This window comes from Haliotis asinina, unplaced genomic scaffold (assembly GCF_037392515.1).
Source record: "Haliotis asinina isolate JCU_RB_2024 unplaced genomic scaffold, JCU_Hal_asi_v2 scaffold_162, whole genome shotgun sequence".
Taxonomy (NCBI): Eukaryota; Metazoa; Mollusca; class Gastropoda; order Lepetellida; family Haliotidae; genus Haliotis; species Haliotis asinina.
In genome coordinates this window covers 2,696-16,294 of record NW_027134025.1, presented here as the reverse complement: position 1 = coordinate 16,294, position 13,599 = coordinate 2,696, and the positions used below count along the sequence as shown (strand labels likewise).

The 13,599-nt window shown below is 40.5% G+C and overlaps 1 protein-coding gene across 1 annotated transcript; it reads right to left on the bottom strand.

Moving 5' to 3' along the window:
* Positions 1-5: 5 nt before the first annotated feature.
* On the bottom strand, positions 6-12,835 carry LOC137271547 (uncharacterized; the record flags this gene model as incomplete). The annotated part of the gene is made up of 16 exons (XM_067804006.1): positions 6-960; positions 1,172-1,355; positions 1,574-1,730; positions 1,955-2,062; positions 2,168-2,481; positions 2,740-2,856; positions 2,982-3,672; positions 3,878-5,280; positions 6,153-7,347; positions 7,824-8,997; positions 9,402-9,540; positions 9,975-10,238; positions 10,787-10,903; positions 11,881-11,955; positions 12,428-12,547; positions 12,722-12,835. Coding segments are annotated over 16 exons (7,127 nt in total), but the record flags the coding sequence as incomplete, so codon positions are not given.
* Between the last annotated feature and the right edge of the window lie 764 nt (positions 12,836-13,599).

Sequence of the window (13,599 nt, the reverse complement as noted above, 5' to 3'; positions counted from 1 at the left end):
TCCAGTGTTCCCTCGCGTCTGCTCTTATCCGCTGATACAACTGAGACGGTAACTTTACCAACAGGACTCAGAAGATGTGCATCATTCTCAGCCCAGACAGATAAAATGATTTCCCCTCCACCAAGAGTCTGTGTTAGCTGGATTGTGCTGGACTGTTCCTTCACAGATGGGTCATGGTTTACTGTAACTGTACCGTTTGTTAGTTCGCCACCTTCATACGACGTTCCAACATTAAGATGATAGCAGGAAATGTTTGATTCTGCATCTGAAAACCCATACCAGGTGAGGTTGACAAATGTTACTTCAGATCCATTGACGCTGGTAGTTTGCCACGTCAGTGGTGGCTTAAAGCCTCCTACCACCGGAGAAGTAGAATCAATCAGAATGTTGTTGCTGTGTGACGTCGTACACAAACCTGCACGGTTACAGGAAGTCACCGACAGTTGGTATTTGTCTCCATTCCTCAACCGCTTTTCTCTGGGCAGAACTAGTAAGTACGAGTTCCGTGGCCCCAAGGTAATCTGTTCTACTGCTACTGCTGACTCGTGGTGGGTTTTAAAGCTGAGTATGTGCTCATGTATTGGGCTCCTATTATCAGAGAACTTCCACCTTGAATACAGGACACTGTTATCCCACTGTATCGTGATATTTCCGAGACCAACTGGTGACGTTGATATGAACACTGGTCTATCGATGACTTCAGGCGCAGTGTCATCAACTTCAAAACTGGGAGAGACAGCTTCAACGAACAGACCTACAGGGTTGTATGCTCGCACTGTCACAAAAAGAGGAACAGAGAGTGGTAGGTTCAGCCCACTTGCCAAGTAGGAATCAGAGAGGGCAGTGTTGGTGAAGTTCATTGTGTCACAAGAACCCGATCTCTGTCCAATACAACACTCAAAATGGTGGATTCCTGTCTCAGCATCCTCAAAACCAACCCATTTACTGTGGACATATGATCTGCAATGGATGAATCACATTGAACTACAAATGTATAAGTTCATAACATTCGTAAGTATTTGCATTTGCGATACGCATGCCACTAGTAACTGCTCATGTGTGAAAACCGCATATTTATGTTAACTATTATTGTTAAGCAATGAACAATCTTTATATCATTTGCAAATGTAAACAAATAAACTAAACTACTAACGTTTTAGAAATAATTCACCTGTGACCGTGGTATTTGTTATGAGTGTCTGTGTGACCAACAATAACAATGCCAGCTGCAGGAGCAGATCCATCCATTACGACGCCATCCGAAGATGCAGTGACACAGAGCCCTGCATTGTTACACGCCTCGACTGTGCTGTAGTACTTCACTCCAGGGATGAAGGCATGCGTCCAGTTATGATCTGAAACATGTTCACACATCAACACATGGTGTGTAGCTAGCCTAGTTATGAAAGCTTTTGATTGCCACACAGTAGGCCTGGGGTTGATACCCGAAAATATAAATAAAAATGGTACTGTGTGCGAAGTTAATGAAGTCTCCAACGACAGTTTGATGTAACATTGCCAGACTAAATGTTAAGTGGATGTCCTCAATCAACACAAAAAGCTCTATAGTTACTTGTCCGTAGTCCAACAGACAGGAGAGGCTTGATGTCCAAAATGCCCGGAGAAGTCCCAAGTCCTATCCTGTAGCTTTCTATCCCAGAGTGAGGGTCGTGAAACCCAGTCCAGTGGCAGCCTAATTCGGTTGTGTTGGTTTGATAGTCGACATCACCCTTAGGTTATAGACAAATGACTGGTTTCTTTAAAATTCATATAATTGTCATGAACCAATGTGCATTCAAAGTCAAACATTTCAGGAAGGACCACCAAACTCCTCACCACAAAACATGAATGGAAATGAAATTAAAAGCAGAAAGCAAGTGATGAAATGGATACCGCAAAGCACATCGCCAGTTGTCATTGGGGATTCATAGTTCAAAGTAATGAAAATTTTCACCTTAATTCCAACAAAGCCATCTCGAACAATCCCAGCATATGGTTGGGAGTTGTCAATGGTGAATGGCTTGGATATGCACAGAGACTGAAGCTGGGCATTGTTGGTGGCCTAGAATGGAAAGAATTAGGGATAATACAGTCATTGTGTCACGACATGTTATGCGTTTCTTAAAATCAAACAAGCATTGTCCATTTAATTCTTCGTACTGTTTACCTGAAGTCTGATTTCATACACATGCCCTTCAATAAATGTATCATCAATTTGCATAATTGTAGATTCCGTTTCTGTTCCAAACTGTAGAGGTGGCGCATCTGTGTTGACGGATGTGAAAATACTCAGATGGTACGACTCGATGCCACTTTCGGGGTCGTGGATATTCCTCCAGTGAATGCGAAGTGCCTTTGTACTCAGAACCTTCTTGCCCGGGAAGAGTCCTTCAACCCGAATCTCATCACATACAGGTGGAGTCAGATCGCCCACTACTTCAGTAGAAATACTCTCTGTCACATGACCAACATGATCTTCAGCTGAAACATATGAAAAAACCTCAAAGAATTTCCAAGTAAAACATTCAGTTCGGAGCTTCTTTTCTCAAATGCCACTGATCAGATATGGTTAAGTATTAGCATGAGAAAATCTGAACTGTAATGTCCATTTACTGCTGATTTGTTTCTCTTGTTATGACAACAGTTCCATAGCCAGTCAACAACACACACTCATGATATGATCGGATTATGTGATTATGAAAATAATTTTCCTGCGTTTGTTTGCTTCAGTTTTATCACCTTTGATGGCAACAAAGTACACTTCTCCAGTCTTGATGGAAAGACCCTCTGCTTGAAATGACGTACGCTCGCCAGTCTTTGTCCATGCCATGATATTTTGACCATGTGGATAGTTCCCTTCAAACATAAGGTTGAATTGTGATGTAGAAGGAAAACTATGAGTCAGCAACTAAAGAACAGAATTTTTCTACATTATTTGCAGATCATATATGGAATCATGTAAGTTCAAAATAGCTTCATACCAATAGCAATGGAGTAGCATTTGATTGCATGGGCATAGGCGACTCCAGGTGGCTGCTTGTCAGAAAAGCCAGACCATGTAATGACCATCCTTGAGGGATCAGTGATGTAGCCGGACACTGCGTTAGTTACAATGATGGAACCTGCAACAGGGGGAGTCATGTCCACCACAAATCCATTTCCGCAAATGGTAAAGGGCAATAATTCCTCTTCTGCATTTTCACTGACATTGGCACATATGTAATAGGATTCGGAATCATCAAAGTCAATCCAACCAAACCTGACAAATCCAGTTTGTGTAAATTTCCATGTCAAACATGATACATCCGAATCACAGTCAAACACCGGGACGTGTTGGATTCCTCTCATGATGAACCAAGTGACGTTGCGGCCAGCTGTATTGGTGATGACAGAACTCACTCTGCTGCTGCTGTTGATAAAGTCAACATCCAGCTCATGTAGCAGTTTTAGTCTTGTGCCTAATCGTTCACTGTGGAGAATATCTTCAATATTGGCCAGTCGCTTATCATCTGCAGGCAGTTCAAACAATGCATGCTCACCATACGACGTAGCGTATGGATTCAATGTAAGCTCAGTACATTTACTTCCAAACTGCCCTGATGGACAAAACACTCGTACGCATGTGAACAGAGTTTGATAAGAGTAGATCGGTAGCTTCAGGCATCTAGAGGTCTGAAATCAGAACGAATACTCATTCAGCAGCTCAGTATTTGGCTTCCTTTGGAAATACGACTTATTATATCTTGCACTCAGCCAAGGAATATGATGTTATGTCAAGTGGCACATTGATATATAGCGTACACTGTTTTCATAGTAACTATATTTGTTCGTAGTTATATCTTACTGGTATCATTAGATACATCATCTAAAATTTTACCTTGACATCACAAGAGCCAGGATCTACTTGCATCCATGTTGTAACCGGGCTGATATCTGAGTCGGACTTGACGATTGCCCACTGAATGATGCAGCTCTCAGATATCTTTAAGGACTCTCCACAGTCAATACTTCCTACTTCAACAGATATGTTTGTACAATGTCCAGTTTCATCTTGTACGGCAGAGATGATATTCCCAATCTCTGGATCGTCTGACACTATCACACCATCAGACAGCTGTTCTGTGATACAAATATGTCCATAGCATGGCGATATAGAACCCAAATAATGGTGTCCAGTTTTAACTTTTAGATTTTTGAAAATATGTGCTGTGTCTCTTCCTGCTTCAACCATTGTTTCGCTAATGAGTTTGAAACAGGTTTCTGAAGATTCATCGTTACATGTCTTTTCCAGTAGCTGAATGTGGTAATGGGTGGAAAAAATCGTGTATTCACTGTTACCCTCCCAATGTAGTGTGTAAGATGCCGTTGTTACCTGGTAGTCAACGTCTTGAACACATCTGTATACTTCAATGTTGAAACTACTTCCTTTTACGAACCTTAACTGGAAACCTGGATTTGCTGTAAGCGGAAAAAACTGCACATGATAAGTTGAATTATCTACCATATAGCTTTTTGTTGTGACTACATCATCGGACAGAAAGGAGAAGCCTTCCACGGTTGTGATATTTCTGACTACAGTACTGTAGCGGTGTCCAAGATGCAGTTGGTTAATGAATGTAACATTAACGCTCGTTCTGTAAGAAAGGTTATTTAAGTCAAGAGAGTTAACCAACATCTCATCATTGAGTTCACATGTAGGACCATCATAGACAGAAATGGCATGAGGAACATCTGCCACAATCATGAAGCCATCTGACGACGAAACAGTCTCTCCACCAGAACATTTTGCCCGAACAGATGTAAAGTACCTGACAAAAGTCGAGAGAGAGGATGAGTTGACACAAGCTGTGTTGATATCCATCCCAAGGACACCTGTAAACGTTGCTATATCATCCATACCCGCTGCTGACCCGATGCCTATCTCAAAGGTCACGTTTCTGTGATGTTGGAATCCAGACCAGTGAGCACAAGCTGAATATTGCTGATGGAAGTCCACGTCTGTTAAAGAGTTGACATCTGAAGGATCTATATCCACGACCAGAGCTGGACCAGGAGGGAATAGTGATGGAAGACGGATTGGTTGTGTTCTTACCGTAGTGAAGTGGCCGGCTGAATTATAAACATACAACTCAAAGAAACATCGCTTCCCAAGTTCTGAATCCTGACGCTGCAGTACGACCATTGGATACTGAATGCAGCCAGCATGTCCCTCCGCTTTGCACATCTCACTTTGCCCAGAAGGAGTCTGCAGTATTGGTGTAACATAGTCCTCGTCCATAACTGTAAAACATCATATATTCTCTTCACCGTGCAGTTACCAACTACATAATACATAATATAATACCAAAGCATGGATGTTTACACGGGAAAATACATCGGATATCATTGTTTTTCATGTTATCAGGTTATATCTCCAAACAGCTTCCTACATGTCCCCTCCTTCGGTTAGCAATCTATAGCCCATTTTTGTATTGTATTGTCCTCTATAGATAAACTGTTATAGGTTTCATTCTTTTCTGTGATACTGTAGTTATTTTTACTGTCCTCCGTTGACAGGCTATTACAGTGTGCCCTGAATTCATATGTTTTGGTGGGGGTTTTTTTGTATTTTTTTTATAATTAATCGTCACGATATGGCTGCAATATTGCCGATGAGACGTTAAATATTAACTCACTCACTCACTCATTCCTACATGCCAATTAATTGTAACGTTGATGGACAGACAACTTACAAATGCAATGTTGTGCCAGTGTATCGGACACAACCATAGTGGTATGGAGACAACCATATCAACATAAAACTATAACAAAAGATAAATATACACTGGAATCATTCTTCAGTCCCACAATCCTGTAGACATTTTAAAAATGGTTCTGTCTAATTGTTTTCAAATTAAAAAATGAACACGTATGAGTCACATGAATTTGTTGAAAGTCGTGCTTACGTTTTAGGTGCATTCTCTGGCATGTATCGGATCAAAGACAGCGTTAATTGACAGATAACAAGTTGGTAAGAAATGAAACGTTCTTTACACGTTTGGGGCAAATGCAGTGTTGTGGCCATATTTGAGGTACAACAATAACGATGAAGTAAAAGCTATGTCAACATAGACAATCAAGACATATATGTTCAATTTGCAGCTGATGCTTACCCGCCCGGTATGTGACCGTGAACTGCTGATGTACTTCTTCAGGGTCTGAGAATGTGTGGTTGGTCCAGGTGACTCTGATGTGATCCCCGACTATCTCTGGAACTAGTGACCCGTGAACTTCTGGAGGAGTGTCATCTATCATCACAGGACCAAGGGTAGCCACTGACGAGACACCAGCCTTGTTTTCTGTCTTGATGAATATGTAAAACTCTGTCCTACTATCAAACCCTGTCTCATGACTGTGGAGACTTGTCTTCCCGTGGGTAGGTTTATAGTTGGCTAGATCCGGCTTGTTGTACGTTGATGCATCATACCCAAACCCTATGAAGGAATCCCGAATTTGGCTTTCGTTTTCTGTTAAGCTCCAGGTAAGGACAAATTTGTGAAACGGCACATAAACGACAGTCTCATTCAGATACGGTAGATCCCTGCATAGGCTATCAGCTGTCTCGTTGTCTATGTAACTTCCATATACTATAGGAAATCGCAGATGCGTGTCTGGGTTGTGATGACATCGTTCTTGGCACACTTGCATCATTGGAATCCAAGCCATTGTCAAATTAGAGTTGATTAGCCATGCTTGATCAAACATGCACTGGAGACTAGGTAAAGAAGACGCTTGATGGAGGGTAATATTTTCTATAATTGGTGGGGAGTGATCAAATGTAATACCATCTGAACAGATAACATCTGAAGGCTCTAAAGCATTGTTGACAGCGAGAATTGAAGTAAAGTACCTGCCTTCTTTAGGGAAAACTAGTGATAAACTGTTTGTTGGTGCTTTTTGAATGATGGCATGGCTGGTATTTGTTTGCTTCAGTTCATCAATACTAAGACACTTGTCTGCTAAGCCAACAATGTAATATCTGATGCCACTCTCATGGTCAATAAAACCTCGCCAACTGATCAGAACATGTCCTTCACTGGTGTAATCTATGTCTGGACCATCAATGCTCCCTTCTTGAACGATGCCAACTACAGGAGGAGACTCATCAACCAGGACATCTAGGTGAGCAAAGCTCTTTAGCATGGCCCCATTTGTTATGAAGAGGGTGAAGTAATACTCTCTGTTGTGTTGACCCGTGTTTGTATTATTGGCTTTAAGAGTAGTTCTGCCAAGGTCCAGTGTATAATTCTGGAATTCACAGGGTCCCACAGATGGACAGTAACAATCTGGCTCTCGCTGACACCTAACCTGAAAAACACAAATATTTCTTAAAAATGAAACCCGTAGGGCCTATGTGCTAGGTCGGATACCATGGGGCATTTCTATGCATTGAGATCCCGGTGAATTTCGTTTCCTGAAACCCTAAACACAATTTCCATGACCAACTATAATGGAATTATATCAATTAAGAAATGAATTTACCTTTATGTATAAACATTTGCAATGTATTTGACAGCAATCGGAACATCGGATGGCCATTGTCCAGTTAGTAAAAACATCAGTGTGTCCTTTACTAACTTTTTTCATTCTATTTTATATGCATTCAGAGAAATGTTTATAACTAGACAACAATGTTTGCCCATTTTAATCAACACATCTGATCTTCTTGAGGAAACACGTGCACAAAATATCCAAATACGGCCAACACAAAATATGATATCATTAATCTTAGTAATAAATAAATAAATAAATGTTTCAATGTCCGAATTTCATCTGAGAATTACCAAAGCATCGAGTTTCCTGACAGGAAGTGCCCCGCTCCCGAGATTTGATCCCGCATCAGTTGCTCCAAGCGCCCACAGCACAGATGTGATCCCGCTGTGGACATCCCACGCTCGAAACTGAAGTACCATTGTAGAGAGATCTGTGTTGTTGTGAACATATATCTGACTCGTTCCATCTCTAACAAGCCAGGTATCAGCGATATCAGCCACACTCCTGTCTATGTGCACAACTACAGACTCCACGATGGTGTTCATCATGATGTCCTGGGCTTCAATCCACACTTCATATGTTTCACCATCCGTCAGATTCAGACCGAGGTTTAGAGATTGGTTGGTGAAATCTGGAACTGATTCCCAAGACTTTTTTGAACCATTGTTCAGACTCCATTGGTACTTGAAACTCGTGATGCCATGGATACTCACAGTGCCGGTGACGGGTAAAACGCCCGTTACTTGATCATATAGACTTGATATTGCATTGCCTGTGTCTGGTTTCACTTGGCAAAAATAGTCATTCGTTATGTAATAATCATTATGGTAACGTTCGTTCCAATCTAACTGAATGTCCCCATGGTGAATTTGCCAAGTGTATCTTGTGTCCTTAGACGCAGATTTCACCCTCAATACTCTTGTTGTCCTAACCTCGAGTTTAGATGAATTATCGTACAACAGAAAACGTCGTACAAATCTGACATTTCCAGCAACATCGTGGACTTCCACATATGTAACATACATGGCAGGCTCTGATGGGAGTGAGACTGTGATGTTCACACTGTTTCCGGTCAGATGGTATGATTCAAACACATGGTTGGTGTAGTCCACGTCTAGTGTATCAGGACCGAGGTGTTTCATGCCATAAACATCCACCTTATAGTACTTTATTCCCGAGGCTTGTTCTTGTTTTCCAGACTCGGGGTAGGGGTCTATCCAACCAGACACACCAACAGTGATGTTTGGGGATTTAGTTGCTCTTGTGGATAGGAACAGGGGACTTTCAGAGGAACATGGAAATCTTGAATCTGCTGTACAGTGAACTGGGGCAACATTGTCGTATCTGAAGCAGATGGTTTTGCTTTGTTCGAGAGGGGTGAATGCCTTGTTGCCAAGGTAGTGCCGATCGAAGTTCTTGTAATCGAATGAACCTCCTGAATAGACCTTGATTACTCCACATAACCTGAAAGTATAGTTCTAAATGCGTAAACCATAACTGTTTCCTTACTGTTGATGAAGAAAGCAATTAAGATAATTTGTCATATTATCATGTTCTTGTGTGGTGTATGGACTAGCGGCATGGATGTGAAATTGCTAGAGACAGTTCTTTGGGATTTAGCAAAACCGACCAGAACATCACTTAGCTCATATATACATTTTAAATGTATAATTTACGATTACTTACTTACAATGTATGTTTATGCATGTATGACTGCAAAGTAAGTATATCAGTATCAAAGCATAACATCCGCACATAACATACCATTTACACATACATGCATATATCCCTCTCAACAATACTATTATCAGATTCATTAATGCATGGGTTGTCTCTAGTTGTTCTTCCTCAGTAGTAACCCACTTTACCATTCTCCATTAAGCAGGGAGGATGAACCATTCAGTACTCTGTCGCATGACATAAGTGATGACGGTGTGGACGACGACAGAGTCTTTTTGCAATCACCACCTCCCCTCAACGTAGTGGAAGACAGTGTAAGGTCTGTACCTATAACACAGACAAAAACAGCTGGTTGATCCAACTCCGTATTCAAACATACAAAATACCGTACACAAAATACCGTACATAAGATATTATGCAGTTATCGCCGATATCAGTGAGATCGTGACGACAAAAAAGACCAAAGCTAAAGTATCAGCATCATGTTGTTTCACCTAAATTCATATTTCGAAATTTCACAGAGATATGACTAGTTGTTCTGACGTGAGAACAATATGTCAAGTCCTTTCCTTATGTTCCCCGATTTGATATTGCCGGATTATCGCTAAAACCGGTGTAAAAGCATTTACTCACTCAGTTGTAATGGCACACAAGAACGACGTTCTATTTGTACCTTCTAAAGTAGATACCAAGAGCTTTGCTTCTGATAACAGACACAACGGAATATTCCGCTCAGAGATTAGTGCAACACTAAAGTTTACCTGACAGAGTCCGTCTTTCCACTGTTAAGTTGCTGTCTACAATACCGATGTAGGTTCGATTGACATATACAGGCTGAGAGGAAGTTACGTTATGTTGAAAGTCAGCTGTAATACGGAAGGACATAAACCCTGGTTGTATGTTGACATACACGTCTGTCTGTGAATAACAGTCGGTGCTGTTGCCAACGCTGGTGCTGTTCTTCGTGACGCCGCTTAGGTCTTCTATTCCAACGTTGCAGGTGATCAAGTCGGCCTTTGTGTCAACTAAACAATAGAAGGGAATGGATACAAAATATACAACAGGTACATGCATCGACGTCAGTATTACAAGCCATTTACAGAATGTAAACTATTCTTAGATTATGTCATTCAACGTAGTTATTATGTCTACCACCTTAATTGTTCAAAGAATATTCTCTTAGAATGCCCCCATTAACCAGCAAAGGACATGCTGTAAATCATGATATGATACCAGAGGAATTCCACTTTCCCAATGGGCTTGTGACCTAATTATCCTTGCTTGGGAGCAACAGATTGATATTTGTGTGTTAACACAAATTCAGCTCTAATATACTACGTGTTATATTAGCCATGTTTCACAAATAGAATTATAGAATACACATATAGCATATTGAAGTCCCTATATCGCCGAAGTACTGTAGGTTGTACTTTACGGATGAACTCCCTCTCTTGGTCGGAAGTTAATAAAATAATACTTTCTGTGTTCATATCTTCTTAAACAGATTGTTGAGTCTGTCCACAAAGCATAAAACTACTCACTGACAAGGGGTGCCGGTGTTTAATACACTCACCGTCACACACTGCCCTGCCATTCCTTCGGAATCCAGCTTCACATGAGCATGATTTGCTAAGACCATCAGAACACGTTCCAGGCCAGCACCACCTATCCTTCACATACGAGCACGTGGCTGAAAGAATATTAATAAGATGATAATTATGTTAGAACCAGCAAACCCTTTTCTACTGCTTAAGATTCTTAAATCTGTAAACATGATAATGCTAACGGTACTTTTGCACAGTATCTGGAACGAAATATTAGCCCTGGGTGCACTTTCGGTGATGATTGATTTCTTTCACACTAAACAGGGTTTGAGTCGATCAACTCATAAAAGTCCGTAAATAGTCGCCTAAGCCCTAAGCACTAAAACCAAAGCCCTACCCCCTACCCCCTACCCCCTACCCCCTACCCCCTACCACCTACCCACTAACCAACCATCCACTTTTACGCCCATATCATTCCCACAGGTGCTATCGTTTCTTCCTGTTGTTTTTCCTCTCCCAAAGCGAACACTTCAGTTCTTCTCGAGTTCTGTTGTCCTTTAAAATAAAACACGCACTGTACTCTCACCACTTTTCGCGGTCATGAATTGTTCTTTTCATTACACGTTTGGCTTTCAGTCCATCAATGGCGAACCCAAGATGGAAAAAACGTGAGTTTTCATGCCCGTATGACAAATTGTGTGGAATCCATGTTGATTGTATGATGATAAAAACACTGATTTTCATACAAAACCATGTGTGTACCTTTATGGCCCTGTCACGTTATTATAATGTTGAATGTAAAGGTCATTGTGCATGTCTTACACGATTCAAGGTCAAACCGAGTGTAACCTCCGTGTGACTGTATGACAGCCAGCAGTCTCCAACACCCACCCCCCCCCCCTACCCCACCCCATGATCCCCTGATGAGGTAGGTCCTCATCGTGTAAGACAACTTCCAATAAGTCCAGATTCTGAACAGGAGGATCCCTTTAATTCTTTGCGCATAATATAGAATCATAGTCTGTATGGCATCTATGATATTTTTGACAGAGAAGTCAATTATTAAAATGCTTATAGGACACGGTCGGTAACAACCAGTATCGATGGTATGTATAATACTTGCCATCACAGTGTTCCTTATCTGGACTTAACCACAGTAGCGAATGTCTGATGTCCCCACTCATGTCAACACAACTACCTGCAAGGTAATATGGTGAAATATGCAAACACTGACAACCCGTCAATATGACTACAAAACATTCGCGAATTATAGAAGAAATATTCGTCAAGACATATATATGTGGTGTTGTCGCGTTAAGCGGATATCTTTGGGAGAGTGCAAAATAGACTGTAACAAACTGATTTGAAGAAACAAAGCAGCTGGAAAAAATATTAGGAAATGCAGAATTTTTACTGACGACGGACAGATGAATTGATCACATATACCGTATACTAGTATATAGCATATAATACTGGGAAAGTCGTGAAAACCGAATTTGGTTCCAGATATCGCTAAATTAAACCCTGTGACATATTACTTTGTGAAAACTATGAGAATCATTGCATATTTGGTCTTGAGGCAGTTAGTTTTGGATACCGGGTCTGTTTCACAATGTATGTATCTGCTTCAAACTGTTTATATTTATTTTATAACAACACTTAACACCTACGGTAACACCTTTGCTTGTCTTTCTGCATCCGATATATATAATTTGCAGTGGCAGGAGGGTTAACACATCTTGTGCATTCGTGACATTCCTGTTTCAAGCAGTTTTCTAGATATGGACACACTGAAACATAAAGGTCATGAGATGACTATACATGAAACTTAAACCTACGTTTTCGTTTTCAAGTTATAAAAAGTGTTACATTCTGATTGACATTCTTTATAATCCAGATATTCCCTACATCTCAGGCCCCGAAAATATGCACACAAATATTTTAAATTAAATTTGTTAACTTACGTTGACATGTATGTTTATCTGAGCTTAGTTTGTGAAAATGCTCCGCTGGAGGGGTGTCACACTCAACACAGGTGTGACATCGTTGTGTGTGGCAGTTGGCAATTGAGCTGCAAACTAGAAAAAATGTCGAGAAAATGTTAAACAGTCATTCTAGAGAATCAGACTATATACTCGTATATGTATATATATATACACACACACACAGACAGATATATATATATATATATAATAGATCGATAGATAGATATATTCGTATGGAATTAGTGTGGCTGGACAAAGTAAATTATATATATTTGTATGGCATTGGTGTGGCTGGACAAAGTAAATTATATATATATATATAATCAACAACACACTGAAGTACACACTTATAGCTTTATAATTACCTTATACTCCTTATCCTTGCTATATATATACATTTGCGTGCGTGCGTGCGTGCGTGGTTAATAAACATATTGGTATCTCCTGAACATCCAAGATGGCTGAACTTACTCCCATTCACATTTATATTTGTACTTCTGATTAACTGTCAAGCCTTTCGTGTATCTCGTTTGTTGGTTCGTTATATATTGTAATTGTTTTATTACTGTTGTTTTGGTTGGGTTTTTTTCCTTTGTGTTTGCCTCTTTAGTACGTTGACTAGGTCTTCTGCAAATTATGCTTGCCACGAAAGTCGACTATGCTTGGCATTCCATCGTATCATCCAAACAAGATAACGGCGAACAAGATAAAGATGCTAATGACATTCATCTTTATTCAGTCCCCCTGAGAAGGTAAATCCCAAGACTTTCAAAATAAAATTTTCACATGCCAACGTTTTAAACGTAGTACATGTGTTATTCTAAATTTTGGCTAAATTGCCTTACAGTCGCCAGCAG